This window comes from Hydra vulgaris, chromosome 02 (assembly GCF_038396675.1).
Source record: "Hydra vulgaris chromosome 02, alternate assembly HydraT2T_AEP".
NCBI lineage: Eukaryota > Metazoa > Cnidaria > Hydrozoa > Anthoathecata > Hydridae > Hydra > Hydra vulgaris.
Genome location: NC_088921.1, coordinates 49709016 through 49723930, shown reverse-complemented (window position 1 = coordinate 49723930; position 14915 = coordinate 49709016). Strand labels below are relative to the sequence as shown.

The 14915-nt window shown below is 30.4% G+C and overlaps 1 protein-coding gene across 1 annotated transcript in view; it reads right to left on the bottom strand.

The window, feature by feature from the left end:
- Positions 1-1118: 1118 nt before the first annotated feature.
- The window catches only part of LOC100203671 (DNA cross-link repair 1A protein), a 37772-nt gene continuing 23975 nt past the window's right edge, over positions 1119-14915 (bottom strand). Inside the window, exon 9 of the mRNA XM_065791244.1 lies at positions 1119-1637. Coding sequence (XP_065647316.1) covers positions 1338-1637 — 300 coding nt within the window. The 3' untranslated portion in view covers positions 1119-1337. The remainder of the gene's footprint in view (positions 1638-14915) is intronic.

Genomic DNA, 14915 nt, shown 5'->3' with positions numbered 1-14915 from the left:
TCCTAATTAGAAAATCTTGAGGAAAGCATGTTGTTTGGACTATGGAGTGAGAGATTTTTAACGCAAACTAACCACCGTGTATTTCTAGCATAAGCTAAGGCTGCACTTGAATACCTGTTTAACTGCATTTTTTTGTTGCGCTATTTGCTGATCATTTGTTCTTCAAACGCTGCAAGACTAGGTAAAAATGACAGCCATGCATCATTTGAAGTTGATAACGTTGCTTTATCTGCTTTTATCTAATTTATATATTAAAAAAAAATGATACTTACAAATTAGATTAAATATCCATTAAATACTCGTTTTTGGAAGAGGAAAAAAAAAACTTTTTGAAGGTGTTGATTTAGTATTTTTAAGGTTTTGGCACATTTCTAAAATTACAAGTTTATCAAACGTTTAAAAACTATGCACGACTTAGTTTTAAATTTTTTGCATTATTGACTTACAACCTCAAAGCAAATATATTTTTTACATTTTATTTTATAGCATTAGTATTATTGAAACCAAACAGCACTATTTTGCAAAGGTTTACTTGGTTTCTCCTCACCTTTTATTACATTATGTCACTCATGGCATAGTTGAATGGCAAGTTGGCAACTTTCATGAGTTGAAAAAAAAGTGAAACTTTTTTATGAAAGTAAAATCAATTGGACACACTAGTAAATTATCAAAATAAATAACCTAAAATAAACACCTTGTAAATATATTTTGATATATTTACAAGGTGAACATGATACATTGTGCTCTTACAAATGGTCTACAGTTTCATTTTTTCCTTTGGTTTCCTGCACATCTTTTTGAATTGAACTTATGACTTATTAAGCGGGAGGCTGAATAAATGCTAAACAGTTGCAACTGGCAAAAGTGCAAACTGGTTTAAATGCGCCAAAAGAATTTGCAAACATTGGCATAAGTGCGAAGCTCAAAAAACTGGCATAAATGCGAATTTATGCCAGTTTTTGCAGTTCCTCTATTCTTTTAAGAATTAATTTAAAATATGAACAAAAAAAAAAAAATGATCCAAAACCTGCGTTTAAATAAATAAAAAAAATAAAATAAAATAAAAACGCGAACTCAGTCTACTTAGCGCGCAATGATTGGAAAATTACGAACCAGCATTTTCACTACAAGCAAATCTTAACAAAAAATTTTATACTGTAACTAAATATTTATATTATGTGGCTACTATTACAATATTATTATTGAACAATACCAGTGTCCAAGCATTATTAAAATAAAAAAGCACGCAATTTCATCGGGCGACACCAATCAAATGACAAAATGGGGTAAGCACATCGACTTGCATGCAGGAATAAATTTATAAAAATCATTAAGCTTTACGTTGATTTTAACCAGCTCTCAAAATACGCATTCATTTTATTACGCGATTCCTCAGTACCATTGTTGACAGTAGGTATAATTTTACTTGGTCTTATAACTTGAACAAAAGATTTAAGTTCAGCAAAACTACTATGTTCACTGTAAGGAACATTATATATTGTAATATTTCCACTAGTAACAGGAGAGATATCATTGATAGTTTTAAACGAAGCATTGTATGTCCATCCAGTAGGTTTAAAAGCAAGGATGTGATTGTATCCGTATTTTTTATAGACTTCCATATGATCGTTAAGTTTCTAGAAACAAGTAAAAAACCATAAAAATCATCATTGATCACTGTATTTCAATTAGGATAAATAATTAAACGCTGTAAAAAATGATTGTTTTAATCTTTAGATTACTAAAGGTAAGTAAGTTTAGTAAGCGAGGTAAGTAAGATAGTTTTACTCACCTATTGGTTGAGTAAATTCATCTTTATTATTTTAAAAAAATATTTATTTTCTATAAGTATAACTAACTCGTGTGCAGACCCATAAGGAATTTATATTTATTTACACAATACAGTTTACACTATAAATATTAGTTAATAAAGGTTCTTTTCGTGATTTCTTAACGAGCTAACGGGTTAATAATGCAGTTGTATGATTCTTGTTAGCTTTTTTAACAAATTTTTGAGTTGCAATAAAGCGCTTTGTGTTTCCGAAGAAATCGAAATAAGAGTTTTTTATATAGACGCTATTTTGTTTTTTTATTAGACACTAGATAATCGGTCACTGCGTATTTCTTAGACACTAGATAATCGGTATCGTGTAAGTCGATACCGAGAAAGATGGTCTCGTATTGTGTGGTATCAATAATAAAAAAAATTGTATAGTATCGAATGGAATAAAAGAAAAAAAAAAGAGAAACTTTTTGAGCTTTTTATCAACAAAACACAAGTAGATTTCTTTTAGAGGTTTAGTTAATGTTTTTTTAACTAATTCCACAGTAACCATCTTGTGGTTATTGTAGAGGGTATTTTGAGGTAATTCACATCTAACGTGGAGCAAGCACCTTTTAACGAAGCACTGAAGACTGCCAATTTATAAAGTGAGCTGATTTTACAAAAAGCGCTTTTCAGTTTCAGGTTACCATCAACTGTTCTTTGCAGTGCAGTGTTGAGTTTGTGATCACTGCATGTAACAGAGCCTTGTTCTTTAGTCATTAAAGACACACTGTTGTTTAGAGTACATGCCATATTTAATGCCTGATCAACAATACACAGTTTATTAGGTGTTTTTCTTAGTGTGTTGCTCTTTGAATAGGCACACTTCTAATTTGAATTTCTTTAGGGCAAAGTCTGGCAAAATATAATGCAAGGTCACGGACATTACATTATACCTCGCCAGACTTTGCCCTAAAGAACGCCTTAACTAATAACCACTGGGCATCAAGGGCAAATGCATCATAATATTTGATGATATTTTGTTCACAAATCTCTTAAAACTTTCAGAATCAGCGAAACTGAACAGCAAGCACTCAGTAGCGATCAAAGTAGAGATGTAAAATACAGTTTAACACTAAATAAAAAGCTTTTATTTTGTTATACAATAACTTTTATTTTATTTTTTACTACAAATAGTCAAATGCAGGGACACCCACGAACTCAGAGCCTTGGGTAAAATTAAATTTAGAGGACACTTAAAACACATGTTCTAAATGACATAAAGGTCTAAAAAATGAATAGTATGTCTCTAAATAAGTATAAAAACAATGTACATAATAAACAAATGTAGTTAATAATATAAAAATTCAAGATTTTATTCATTCATTTACTTTATAAAAGCAGTTTTTTTCAAAATTGGATATCTTTATTTCATTTTTAAACATAGATATGTTTTGTTCGTTTACAGTTTCTGATGTCAGATTGTTCCAGATATTAACAACTCGTTGAGAAAAACAATTCTTGCGAATATCAAGCTGACATTGTTGCTTGCGAATCTTATAAGTATGACAGCGGGTATATTTATTATTGTTAACCTCAAAAAACGAATTTTTATCTATACAAACCAAATTATGCATAACTTAGAAACATATAACTAAATCATTTTTTATACATCTGAGCTCAAGAGAATCCAAACAAAGTATCTGTAAACGAATTTTTTCTCTTTTTTTTTTTTTAGGAGGAGGGGGGGGGGAGGCTCGAACAACTAAGTACAGCAATTTTGGTGAACCGTTTTTGAATATTTTCAATATACTTTATTAACATATTTTGGTGTGGCAACCAAACTGGAGAGCAATATTTGATAATTGGTCGTATAAGTGGTAAATGCACATACTAAGACAATAGGATTATGAGTTTTAAAACATTTTAAGATTAAGGATTTAGTATTTGCTACATGGATGACTCTAGCTATGTGTTTTTTGTAGCTTAGGCTTAAGTTCACAGTACTCCTAGATCTTTTGGGTTAGATGACCAATCTAAAATATAATCACCTGCGCAAAACACTTCTTGCTGGCAATTGAGAGTTGCTAAGTTTCTGACCAAAGAATAATTCTATGAAAAGCAACAGTTAAATCGTGGCTATTCATGTTATGATATGAGTTGTATAACATTAAGTCATCAACATAAAGCTTCATTGAACATTCAAGATTGTTTACTACAGATGATAAGTCAATAATAAATAATAGAAACAAAGTTGGTCCCACCACACTACCCTGAGGTACACCACTAACAATTCGAATCGAATCTGATAAAGAACTATCTATCTTTACCTGTTGAGATCTGTCTGTGAGTAATGCAGAGATCCACTAAAAAAGGTTGCCACATATTGTATAATGAAAGTTTAAATAATAGTTTTGAATGAGATACGGAATCAAACGACTTTTGGAAGTCAATATATATAACTTCTGTTATCAGATGATTGTCAAGTGCGATACTCCAATCATTAGTAGGTTCAAAAGGATTTGTGCACGTAAAACGTTTATTAAAAAAACTATGCTGACTAGGAGATATTATGATATAATGATTTAGACTCAACAATAATGAGTTGATAATTCTCTCCATGATTCGACAACAAGAACAAGTTGAAGAGACGGGTTTATAGTTGTTAGGATTCGATGTAGCCCTTTTTCTAAAATTGGAGAGAAAAAAAGCTTGACGCCATTAACAGATAAAGCGTTTAATGTAAAACTAGCCTCAAAAATATATGAAAGACGAAATCACAAAACAAGAGCTAACTTTTTAAGAATTGTATTAGGTATACCATCAGTATACCATACGAAGTGCTAGGTTTAATTCCCATTAAGGTTTTATAAACTGACTCCATGGAAAATAAACAGCGTGAATAACTATTGAATCGTTAACATAACTGATAATATTAGGAGAGTAACTATTATCTTCGGTAAAAACACTTATAAAATGATTATTAAACGCATTAGCAATTTCTATATATTATAGGAAGTTAGCTTGTTATTGTTATTTTTTTCTTAATTATTATATTCATTTATCATTAAAATAATTATAAAACTTATAGTTATTTTAATGATAAATGTATAATATTCATTTTATCATTAAAATATTTATAAAACTTGCTAATGATATTTTCCTCAACTAGGTTTAATTCAATTTTCAATTTTCAAAGTTAGATAAGACTTGTTTGCAATTCCTGGCGTTTTTTTTGTAAGCTGATTTGTTCTTATTGTTTTTTTTAATCATCCATCTTCTCCACAAAAATGCTTTGCAACCTAAGATTTTGTTCATGTATTTTGTATAGTGATTTCTTATTTTGTTATGGTGCTTTTTCCTGATAGGTACAAATTCATAAAAACCAGTTTGAAAATGCCTAAGAAAAATGCACTAGTAGTCCTCAATTGGACAGTAGGCTGGGGTGAAAAAAAAGTTTGGTCTATCAAAGAATATTTTGTTGCGTTTAACTGTAAATGAACAAAAAATAATAAAAATAATAATATAAGACATGGGAAACTGCCCCTTTTGACCCTTAAACATCAGACAGGTCCCTAATATTATAGAAAATTTTTTTTTTATTATTTTTGAAATTTTATAAAAATTTCAAAAATAATAATCAAGTTTTATAAAAACATCTCTAAAAAAAATTGACTCAAAAATACCGTGAAAAAAATTGATTATTTTAATAACATTAAAAAATGGCACTTAATTTACTTTTGAAGAAATTTTTTTTCTACAATATTAGGGACCTGTCTGATGTTAAAGGTTCAAAAATAAGGTCAAAAGGGGCACTTCCAGTAAAGCATTTTTATTCTTTACAAATGCTTCTAGTTTCATACATGGATTGGCAAATAAGTATGGTTTGTTGTGATGAAATTCACACTTTTGTTTATATTCACCCCAGCCTATTGTACAGGTTCAAAAAAACTTTAAATATCAATTTATATTTGATAAACATAACTTAAGACCCAAATGTCAGCATTAAGCAAGTCGTGATAAGATTCTGATTTATGTTAACACTGGTTGAAATTATTCGTAACTATAGAAAATTGTACTGAGTTATGGTCGCTAGTGCTAAAAGGACACTCGACAGATATATTACTTAGAAGGGAAATCAAATCAAGAAACTTGATTTTACGCGCGGGTTCTTTAGCAAATTGGTACTAACCGAGTTTATTTACCAAATTTAAGAAAACACCAACAAGTCACCAACAATAATAATCAAACTATAAACAATTGAAATTATAGATTCAAGATATGAAACATCTTTTATAGCATAAAAAGATGGATGATAGCAAGTTATTAGACGTAGTTTTTGAGATCCAAAAATCATACCAACACAAATGATATCAATATCTGTTTGTGTAATCTGTAGTTGTTCTGCATTAATGTTATTTCTTATCTTTTGGACACAAAGTTTATTATTGAAAAATGTTTCACAAACGCAGATTATATCAGGTTTAGTTGCCTCGGCATATAAATAAAACTTATAAAGTTTATTTATATGCTGTTTATTTATTTTAATTTGTTTGTTATAAGTTTTTTAGATGTTACTTTTTTGAATTAAGTTATCTTTGGACGAAACTTTACTGTTAATTGACATATTTTTAAAACCAACAAAATTTAATGACTCGTGACAGTTTAGATTAGGGGTGGAATGCAAGAAGCGAACTTGAGTCAAGTTCGACTTGAACTTTACATTGTAACCAATAGCGGCAGAGTATGGGTTTTCCCCTCAAAAAATACTCTGCCGCTATTGGTTACAAAGTTAATGATTTTAATATCTATGCCATTATTATTCTGCCATTACGTATTCTATAATAATAAACCAAAGGTTGTAAATTTTCTAAGTTTTGTTTTTTTCATTCATCTCTTAATAATTTAGCATTATACCTTTCAGCCTCAGTTAAGTCATGGTTGATAAAAACATTGCTAAACCTGCTTGAATTTTTTAAAATTTTTGCAGCTTTTAAAATAGAATTTCGCTCATTTTTATTGTTAAGGACAACAACAGAAGGTGGTTCTTTATCAGATTTAGTTTTGAGCTTTATTACTTGTTTTGCTTCAATATTTGAGTTAATTAAATTAGAAACATCAAGAATTGGTTTTCTATCTTCGTTTTTAGCACATGCAGTATCCAAATCTTTTGATGCAATCATCCCAAATATTATAACGTTTTCCCTTTTCTCTCTTTCTTTCATTCCGGCAGCAACAGCATTCATAATATGTAATCGCTTGACTGACTTTTATATTGGTGCTCTACCAATAATAACGCTTGCCCATGATACCGAGATGGGTGCACTTGGAGACATATCATTTTCTAAAGCTTTAATTCTTTCTAACAAATTTTGAATTGCAATTTTTCAGCTCTTACTGAATGACTAGCAACATTTAGTAGAGTCTAGCAAAATTGAGTTTTAGTTGATTGAACAGAGATAACAGCACCTTTGAGCAGCAACCATGAAGTTATTTGTAGAAAAAAGAAAGAGATGCAATTTTACAAAGATGGGAGAGAGGCTCAAGCTTGGCAGATAGAGCGGGTCCAACAACATTTACAATCAGTTTTTGGACCTTGTCTAGAAAGGAAAGAACATCATTAGAAGAACCTGCCCAATTATAATTTGCTTTAATTTTATTAAAACTTTTTTATTGGTAATAATTTCATCAATAAAAATGTTTATAAAACACATCTTATCACTTTGAAAGCAAAAGTCAAAGGTTTTATGTTTTTAAACTAATACTGTTGTTTATGGTTACGTTATATTATATCGTTGTTAATTATAGTTTATATAGGCAGTCGCAGTCGAATGTACATATAGCGACTGACTGACTGAGGCGCAAACAATAAAAGTAAGTAAAGCAAAACTTTGCCATTTCGAAAACTTATAAAGTAAAGTAAATAAAATAAATTATACAAACTTTACAAAATAAATTTGATATAATATATTCTTATGCGGACAAATAATATATATTTCGTTAAGATGTGAAAGAACGCTAACTTTTTAATATAAAAATCTAGATAAAGATTTATACTTACAATTGTTAAAAACAAGTTTTGCTGCTGAAATCTCAAAAATTTGAAAAAACCAAATATATTATTTTATTTTTAATTGCATTATTAATTTTTTTTTGGATTTAATAAAAAATTATACAAATAAATATGATAGGCTGATTATGGCAAAGAAAAAATATCGTAAAAAAAAACAACAAAAACACAATGATATCATATATTGAAACTGTTATGAACATAACACAAATGAAATAAGTTATGCAGTCTGTAGATTGCGGCGTATATTATAAAGACTCCAAGAACCAAGAAAAAATGGTAAGCTTCGACTAAAACGAAAATTTTTGTTTCATTGATATGCATTTATTATTAGCTGTAATCAAAATAATTTAGCTCAAATTTTTTTTTTTCAAACATTTTCTTTAATATGAACATAACTTGGCTTGGCAATTGGTGATCCCTTTAACGCTATATATATATATATATATATATATATATACATATATATATATATATATATATATATATATATATATATCTGTGTGTGTATAGCGTTAAAGTGTTATATACTTATAAATAAATATATATATATCGTCGCCTTAGAGGGCAGAGGTTCTATCTCCATGTTGTGCTTAAATTCAACTATGACTTTAGGGACATCTATTTTAAGTGCTAGAATCAGATTAGGCAGCAGGTCTATCTCCACATAGTAGGAGAAGAGCAATAAATTTGTGCGAGTTTTGAGCTATCTACATTTGTGCGGAATCCCAAAAGGGCAAAGGTGTTATCTCCTTTGCCATCTGACCATACCGGAGATATCTTCTTTGCCCTATGACGTAATTCTTGAAAATGGCAGACGATAACAAACGAAATATAATGAATAAACAACCTTTTATTAAAACAGAGGTAATTTTAAATAGTTTTTTTCGTAATTCTAAGAATTCACCATGGAATTAAACAATGGTTCAAAAAAGCGAACTTTCACTGAACCAAAAATTGGACGCAAACAAGGCAAAAGACCAAATCTTTGGAAACGATTTGTTGAAAAAGACAAAAGAGAGAAAGGAATGGCATACAAGACATGAAAAGGTAAAGCAGTACCGGCCAAAACACCTAGAACGGTGAACTGTTTAAAGTGCAAATTCAAGTGTGGAGAACATTTTGAGGAAACCAAACGACTAGAAATAAATAAACACTACTACCAACTAGAGGGTGAAAATAGAAAAAAAGATTTCATATGCCATTTAGTGAAAAGTAGCAATGTTTCACATCGTCGTGACAATTCAGGAATAAGACCAAAAACAATAACCTGTGCATATCATCTGCCAGTGGAAGCGAATGAAAACAATGTCATTAGAGTGTGCCAAAAATTTTTTTGCACGACTTTGGACATAAGCAAGAAAACTGTTCAGTTTGTTGTAAAAAATAAAAATGAGATTGGTCTTTTCATACCACCAAATTCAAAAAAAGGAAAAACTCCAGCCAATAAGACTTCAGAAATGCGAACCAATGCAGTTCGAGAGCACATCCTAAGCTTTCCTTAGGTCGAATCTCACTACTGTCGGGCTTCATCAAAGGCAAAATACCTTAGTCCTGAACTAAGTATTGAGGAACTTTATAGACTATACAAAGATGATTATTGCACAACGAAAAATATCACAGATCCAGTTTCTATCGGTGTATATCGAAGAATATTTGTTACTGATTTTAATATAAAATTTTTTATTCCCAAAAAAGACCAATGCTCGATTTGCAATGCTTTTCGAAATGCCAGTGGTGATGATAAAGAAACGCTACGACCAAATTATGACAGTCATAAATTTCATGAAAAGGAAGCTATGGACGAAAAAAGTTCTGATAAAACTGCATCTGCTGCTGACAAGTCCATTCGTTCTATAACTTTTGGCCTCGAAGCAGTGTTACCACTTCCATTTGCAGGTGATGCACAAATTTTCTATATGCGGAAACTTGCCATTTATAATTTTACTATTTATGAAACGTCGACCAAAAAAGGAATTTGTTACCTATGGGACGAAAGTGAAGGTAAACGAGGAGCCAATGAAATAAATACAGCTCTGTTAGATTATATGAAGTCTCTTCCAGTTTCTGTGAAGAGGGTGACTTCTTTTAGTGATACGTGCTCTGGACAAAATAGAAACCAATTTATTTTTGCGACAATGATGTACATTGTTCAAACAACTCACCTGGAATGCATCGATATGAAGTATATGGAGTCGGGTCATTCTTATTTAGAAGTTGACTCTATGCACAGTACTATTGAATGCAGTAAGAGCCATAAAAAAATTTACACTTCACGAGAATACGAAGTTCTGATTGGTGCAGCGCGCAAGAATCCGTGTCCATATCTTGTTGAATATTAAGTGGGCAAGGTTTGAAAAGTCAAGACCATTCATTATGCAGTACAAATATAGCATTACGTCGCCTACCTTTATGGAAATAAATGTACAGTCTGGAAGAGGACGACGATCCAACATCGAAGGATTAGAGCCTCAGCCATTGTATCCTACTCGCCTGCCTTTTTTTTTCGAATGCGAAAAAAAAGATCTCATGCGCATGGTGAAATCACGTGTTATTCCACCAGATTATGCCCAATGGTATAACAACCTACCGTCTGCAGTAGCCATGAGAGACAGTTTACCAGAACCAACTGCTGATGAGTCAGAAATTGATGAATCGGACTATGAAGACAACTAGAACTAAGACTTAGTTTTCTGTCAGTCATTTTTTTCTGTATAACTATTATTATTCTATTATATAATTTTGCTATTAAAACAATTTTTGTTCTTAACTCGGACTATGAAGATAACTAGAACTAAGACTTTGTTTTTTGTCAGTCATTTTTTTCAGTATTACTATAATAATTATTCTGTTATATAATTTTGCTATTATAACAATTTTCTGATTTTTCTGCTAATTAAAATTAAGATTTCACCTAGAATTTAATAATATTGATTACAAAAACATTGTTTACAAATTTTTAAGTTCTGTTCAATTCACAGTTAATTTGAGTAAAGGTTCTATCTCCATGGTAATTGTAAAATTTGTCCCAAAATGTTACTAATTTTAAAAAGTTTGAACCATGATTGTCATTATCTGATAGTTTACACAATCATAAAAAGCATTTTGTATTAATTAAAATAGAATTTTAATTGGATTCATCATGTTTATAAATTTCAAAAATTCCATTCAACTCGCAATTAATTTAGGCAAAGGTTCTATCTCCATGATGACTTTTATAATTTGTGCCATACTCTCTTCAATGTTAATAATTTCAAAAAAGTTGAATTATTCCTATCATGTTTGATAGTTCTAATTGATCAAAAAACATTAACACTAACAAAAAATGAAATTGCTGATTTATGCTTAATGCTCAAACTTTGTTTTTGTTCTCCTGCAAAACTACCCAAAATGGAGATAGAACCTCTGCCCTCTAAGGCGACGATATTTGAAATACTGAAAACAAAAGCATGAATAAATTAAATAATAAAAAAAGTTACAGAAATACAACATGAACTCGAAAATCATGGTCAATAATATTTGAAAAAACATGTTATGAACCTTTTTATTTTTTGGAAATTTAGGGCCAATAATCTCATACCAAATAGCTAATTACTTAAAAACTGCACACTTGGTTGTTGTTCATATTTTTAAATCATATACTGAAAAGGTTGAAATAAAGGAATGATGATCTGGTTGGAGAACCTTGTATAAAATATTGCCATATGGAGCAGATCTTCAAATGATGCCCTTTCTCTTTTAGACAAGATGCAAAATCACATTGTAAACAAAGTTGGACCTGCTCTTGCAGTCAACCTTTAACCATTGTCACATTTTTGTAATGTTGCGTCTCTTTCTCTTTTCTATAAATACTCTAATGGGCGCTGTTCTAAAGTGCTAGTATCTCTTGTACCATCTACTAAAATTCATTCTCTTGTACTCGTCATTCAATTAAGTATCATCCTTTTACTGTGTCTGTTCTTAAGTGCTCCAAAAATTCTTATTTATCTAGTTTTTTTCTTTGAACATCAGTTCTTTCTTGGAATTCACTCCCTTCATCTTGATTTCCTGATTCATATAATTTGCAATCTTTCAAGTCGTATGCTAATCATTATTCTGCTTTATAAACTTTTTTTTCTTTTCCAATAACTTCAAACACTAATAGTGGCCGCTTGCAGCCTTGTTAGAAGTAAAAATGTTTAAAAAAATATCTGTGTGTTGATCTGCATGCAAGAAGCCAAGACTTTAAAAAAGCAAAGCACAAGAATTGCCTGGTATAATTAACGTAAAAATGGGTCTGATTACAAGTGGCAAAATATTCTTGGACAAAATAAATGTTAAGAATATGATTGTTGGGAAATCAGAAAATATTGTGTTATACAATCTTTAAAGTCATCTTTTAATTGTTATCTTGCTTTATAAACTTTATCTTTTCTCTTGCAGTAATTTCCAACTCTAATAGTGGTTGTTTGCAACCTTATTGGAAGTGAAGACGCTTGAAAAAACCTTGTTTTTGTTAGTTGAAAAAATCTTTGTTTTAAAATCTTGAATTGGAAAAAGTCACTCAGTATAATAAATTGGCCATTAGTAGTTGTGTTGTTATCACCTCAAGAGAGATTTGATTCATTACGTACATTAAAACGAACCAAGCAAGGTAGTAGCAGTAAAGACATTTGGGACTGCATAAACTACACAGGCCTGCAAAAAAAATATTTTTAAAAAGTTGTTTGAAATTTGATAACTGTTTTTTATGTATTTCTCAGCGCTGATTTTGAAAATGCAATCCATTTTTTTTATCACGTCAGGTTTTCTCACAAAAAAGGGATTATTTTTGGGTAAAATAACGAAATTCAACCAATTTTTTACATTTTTCGAACATTATAGAATTTTATTTTATGTATAAATCATCTTCTAAATTATATTTCAAGAACACTTACATTTCTCTTTCAGCTTATAAGTCCTTATAATAAATTTTTGCTTTCTGTCGAAGCTTTTTTTATTGCTTTTCCGGCTGTGGACTTGTTTAGGATCATCTCTCTTTAACATCCAACAGTAGTCCACTATAATGCTGACATTCCATCTTCCCTGATATCTTCTTTCCATTTCCTTGATGTCTTGGTGAAATCTTTCGTCTAGCTCTTCACTTACATCACCAAGGTTTGCAGGGAAGTAATCAAGATGTGAAGCGAGAAAATGAACTTTAATGCTCATGTTACAGCTCAGCTTCTTAAAGTTGTCGAGCATGTCTTTGACAATAGTCTTGTAGTTTGGATCTTTGTTGTTTCCTAGGAAACCGGTAATAACAAATTTAAAGGATGTCCATGCTGCCTTTTCTTCTTTTGTTTCCATTTTGTCCACAAAATTAGGATCTCTCATAAGTTTTCTAATGTCTGGTCCACAAAGATTCCTTCCTTTAGCTTTGCCTTGGATAAACCAGGAAACTGTACACAAAGATATTTAAAAGTCTTCCTTTCTTTTGACAATGTCTTAACAAATTGTTTCATCAGCTTCAACTTAATGTGAAGTAACACCTTTTTGGGATCCACAAGGGTTTTTCTCTTCACATTTGTAATCCCTACTTCTAAGATTTTTCTCAAGGGCCAAACTTTTTTTATGTAGTGCAGCTTTTTGTCTCGACTGTCCTATTCACAGAGAAAGCAAGGGAATTTTGTGTAGCCACTTTGTTGACCAAGCAACAATGAAATAACTTTTAAATCCCCGCACAGTGTCCATTTGTGGTCTGAGCAGCTGAGTTAGTTTAAAACCAGTTCAAGTTCTTCAACACATATTGAACAAACTTTGTGTGGAGCCCAAGACTTATCTTGATCGCCTAACTTTATAACAAAATAGGCAAAATATACCTTTTCAACAAAATCGGAGATATTTCTTTGTCGCTTTTTAATGGTATAGTTACCACAAATGTTGCAGAAGCAATCTGGCGAGTTTATACATCCTCTGGTTGTCAATGTCCATAAAACAACTTGTAATTTAGGCTAAATAATAGTTTGTGGAGATATTAAAAACCAAAATTTGCTAGAGTACTGAACTATTTATAAAAAATATCGAAAAAGCTAAAACTAGACAAGCAGTTTGTGAAATAACTGCATGTGACTATTTTTCCTGAAATCAGCATTGAAAATACTACAAAAATTACTTATAAAATTTGAAACAATTTTTATGTTGCAGACCTGTGTTATGCATGATTTGGTTGCTATCGATTATCTAAAGTTTGACTTAATGCTGGTAGATATATTGAAATTCCAGATAATTGCTTCCTCATCTCAAATAATATAATTAAAAAACAAAGACAACATCAACAAGATGATCTGTCATGCCACAAAAATATGTAAACAATAGTTTGAAGACTGCAATCAGCAGAAAACTTATGGCACTTCTGCAAACTGTCATGGTAAGAAAGTATGTTTGTGCAATTTAAACTAGTTAAATCATGATTAAAACTATGTCTGAAACATAATAGTAAAGGTTATCAGCAAAAATATATCAAAAACTGCTACTGATGAAAAAACTAAGGATTACACTTACATTAGATTGTATCAAAGAGCCTGATTGAAAAAAACAATATTAATCCAAACAATATAATTTAAAATGATTCTTTGTAAAATTAATTTAAAACAATAGCAGTTTAAGTTGATAATTAAAACATGCAAAATAGTTTGAAACACTTGTCAAACTGTGCCAATTACCCCTTAAAAGGACGTTTTAATTTATATTTAATGTTTTTTTAAATAAATATTTCCTATAACTTATATTTTTATAGACAATCAAGTTTAAACAATTTCATGACCTACTATATATACCATATAGCATTATACTATATATACCATATAGCATATACACCACATAGCACCCACCATGATAGCCTTAACCTCTACACATCTATCTAATGCAAGATAAAACCTATCGGTTAATACTGTTTGCAAATCAGCTGTAGAACGAGAAGATCAAAATCCATATTGATGATCAAAAAGTAAGTTATTAGATTCAAGATGAGAGATTAAGCATTTGTTGATTAAAGATTCGAAAACCTTGCTTATGATAGGAAAAAGACTAATGGGATGGTAGTTAGACAAGTCAGATCAT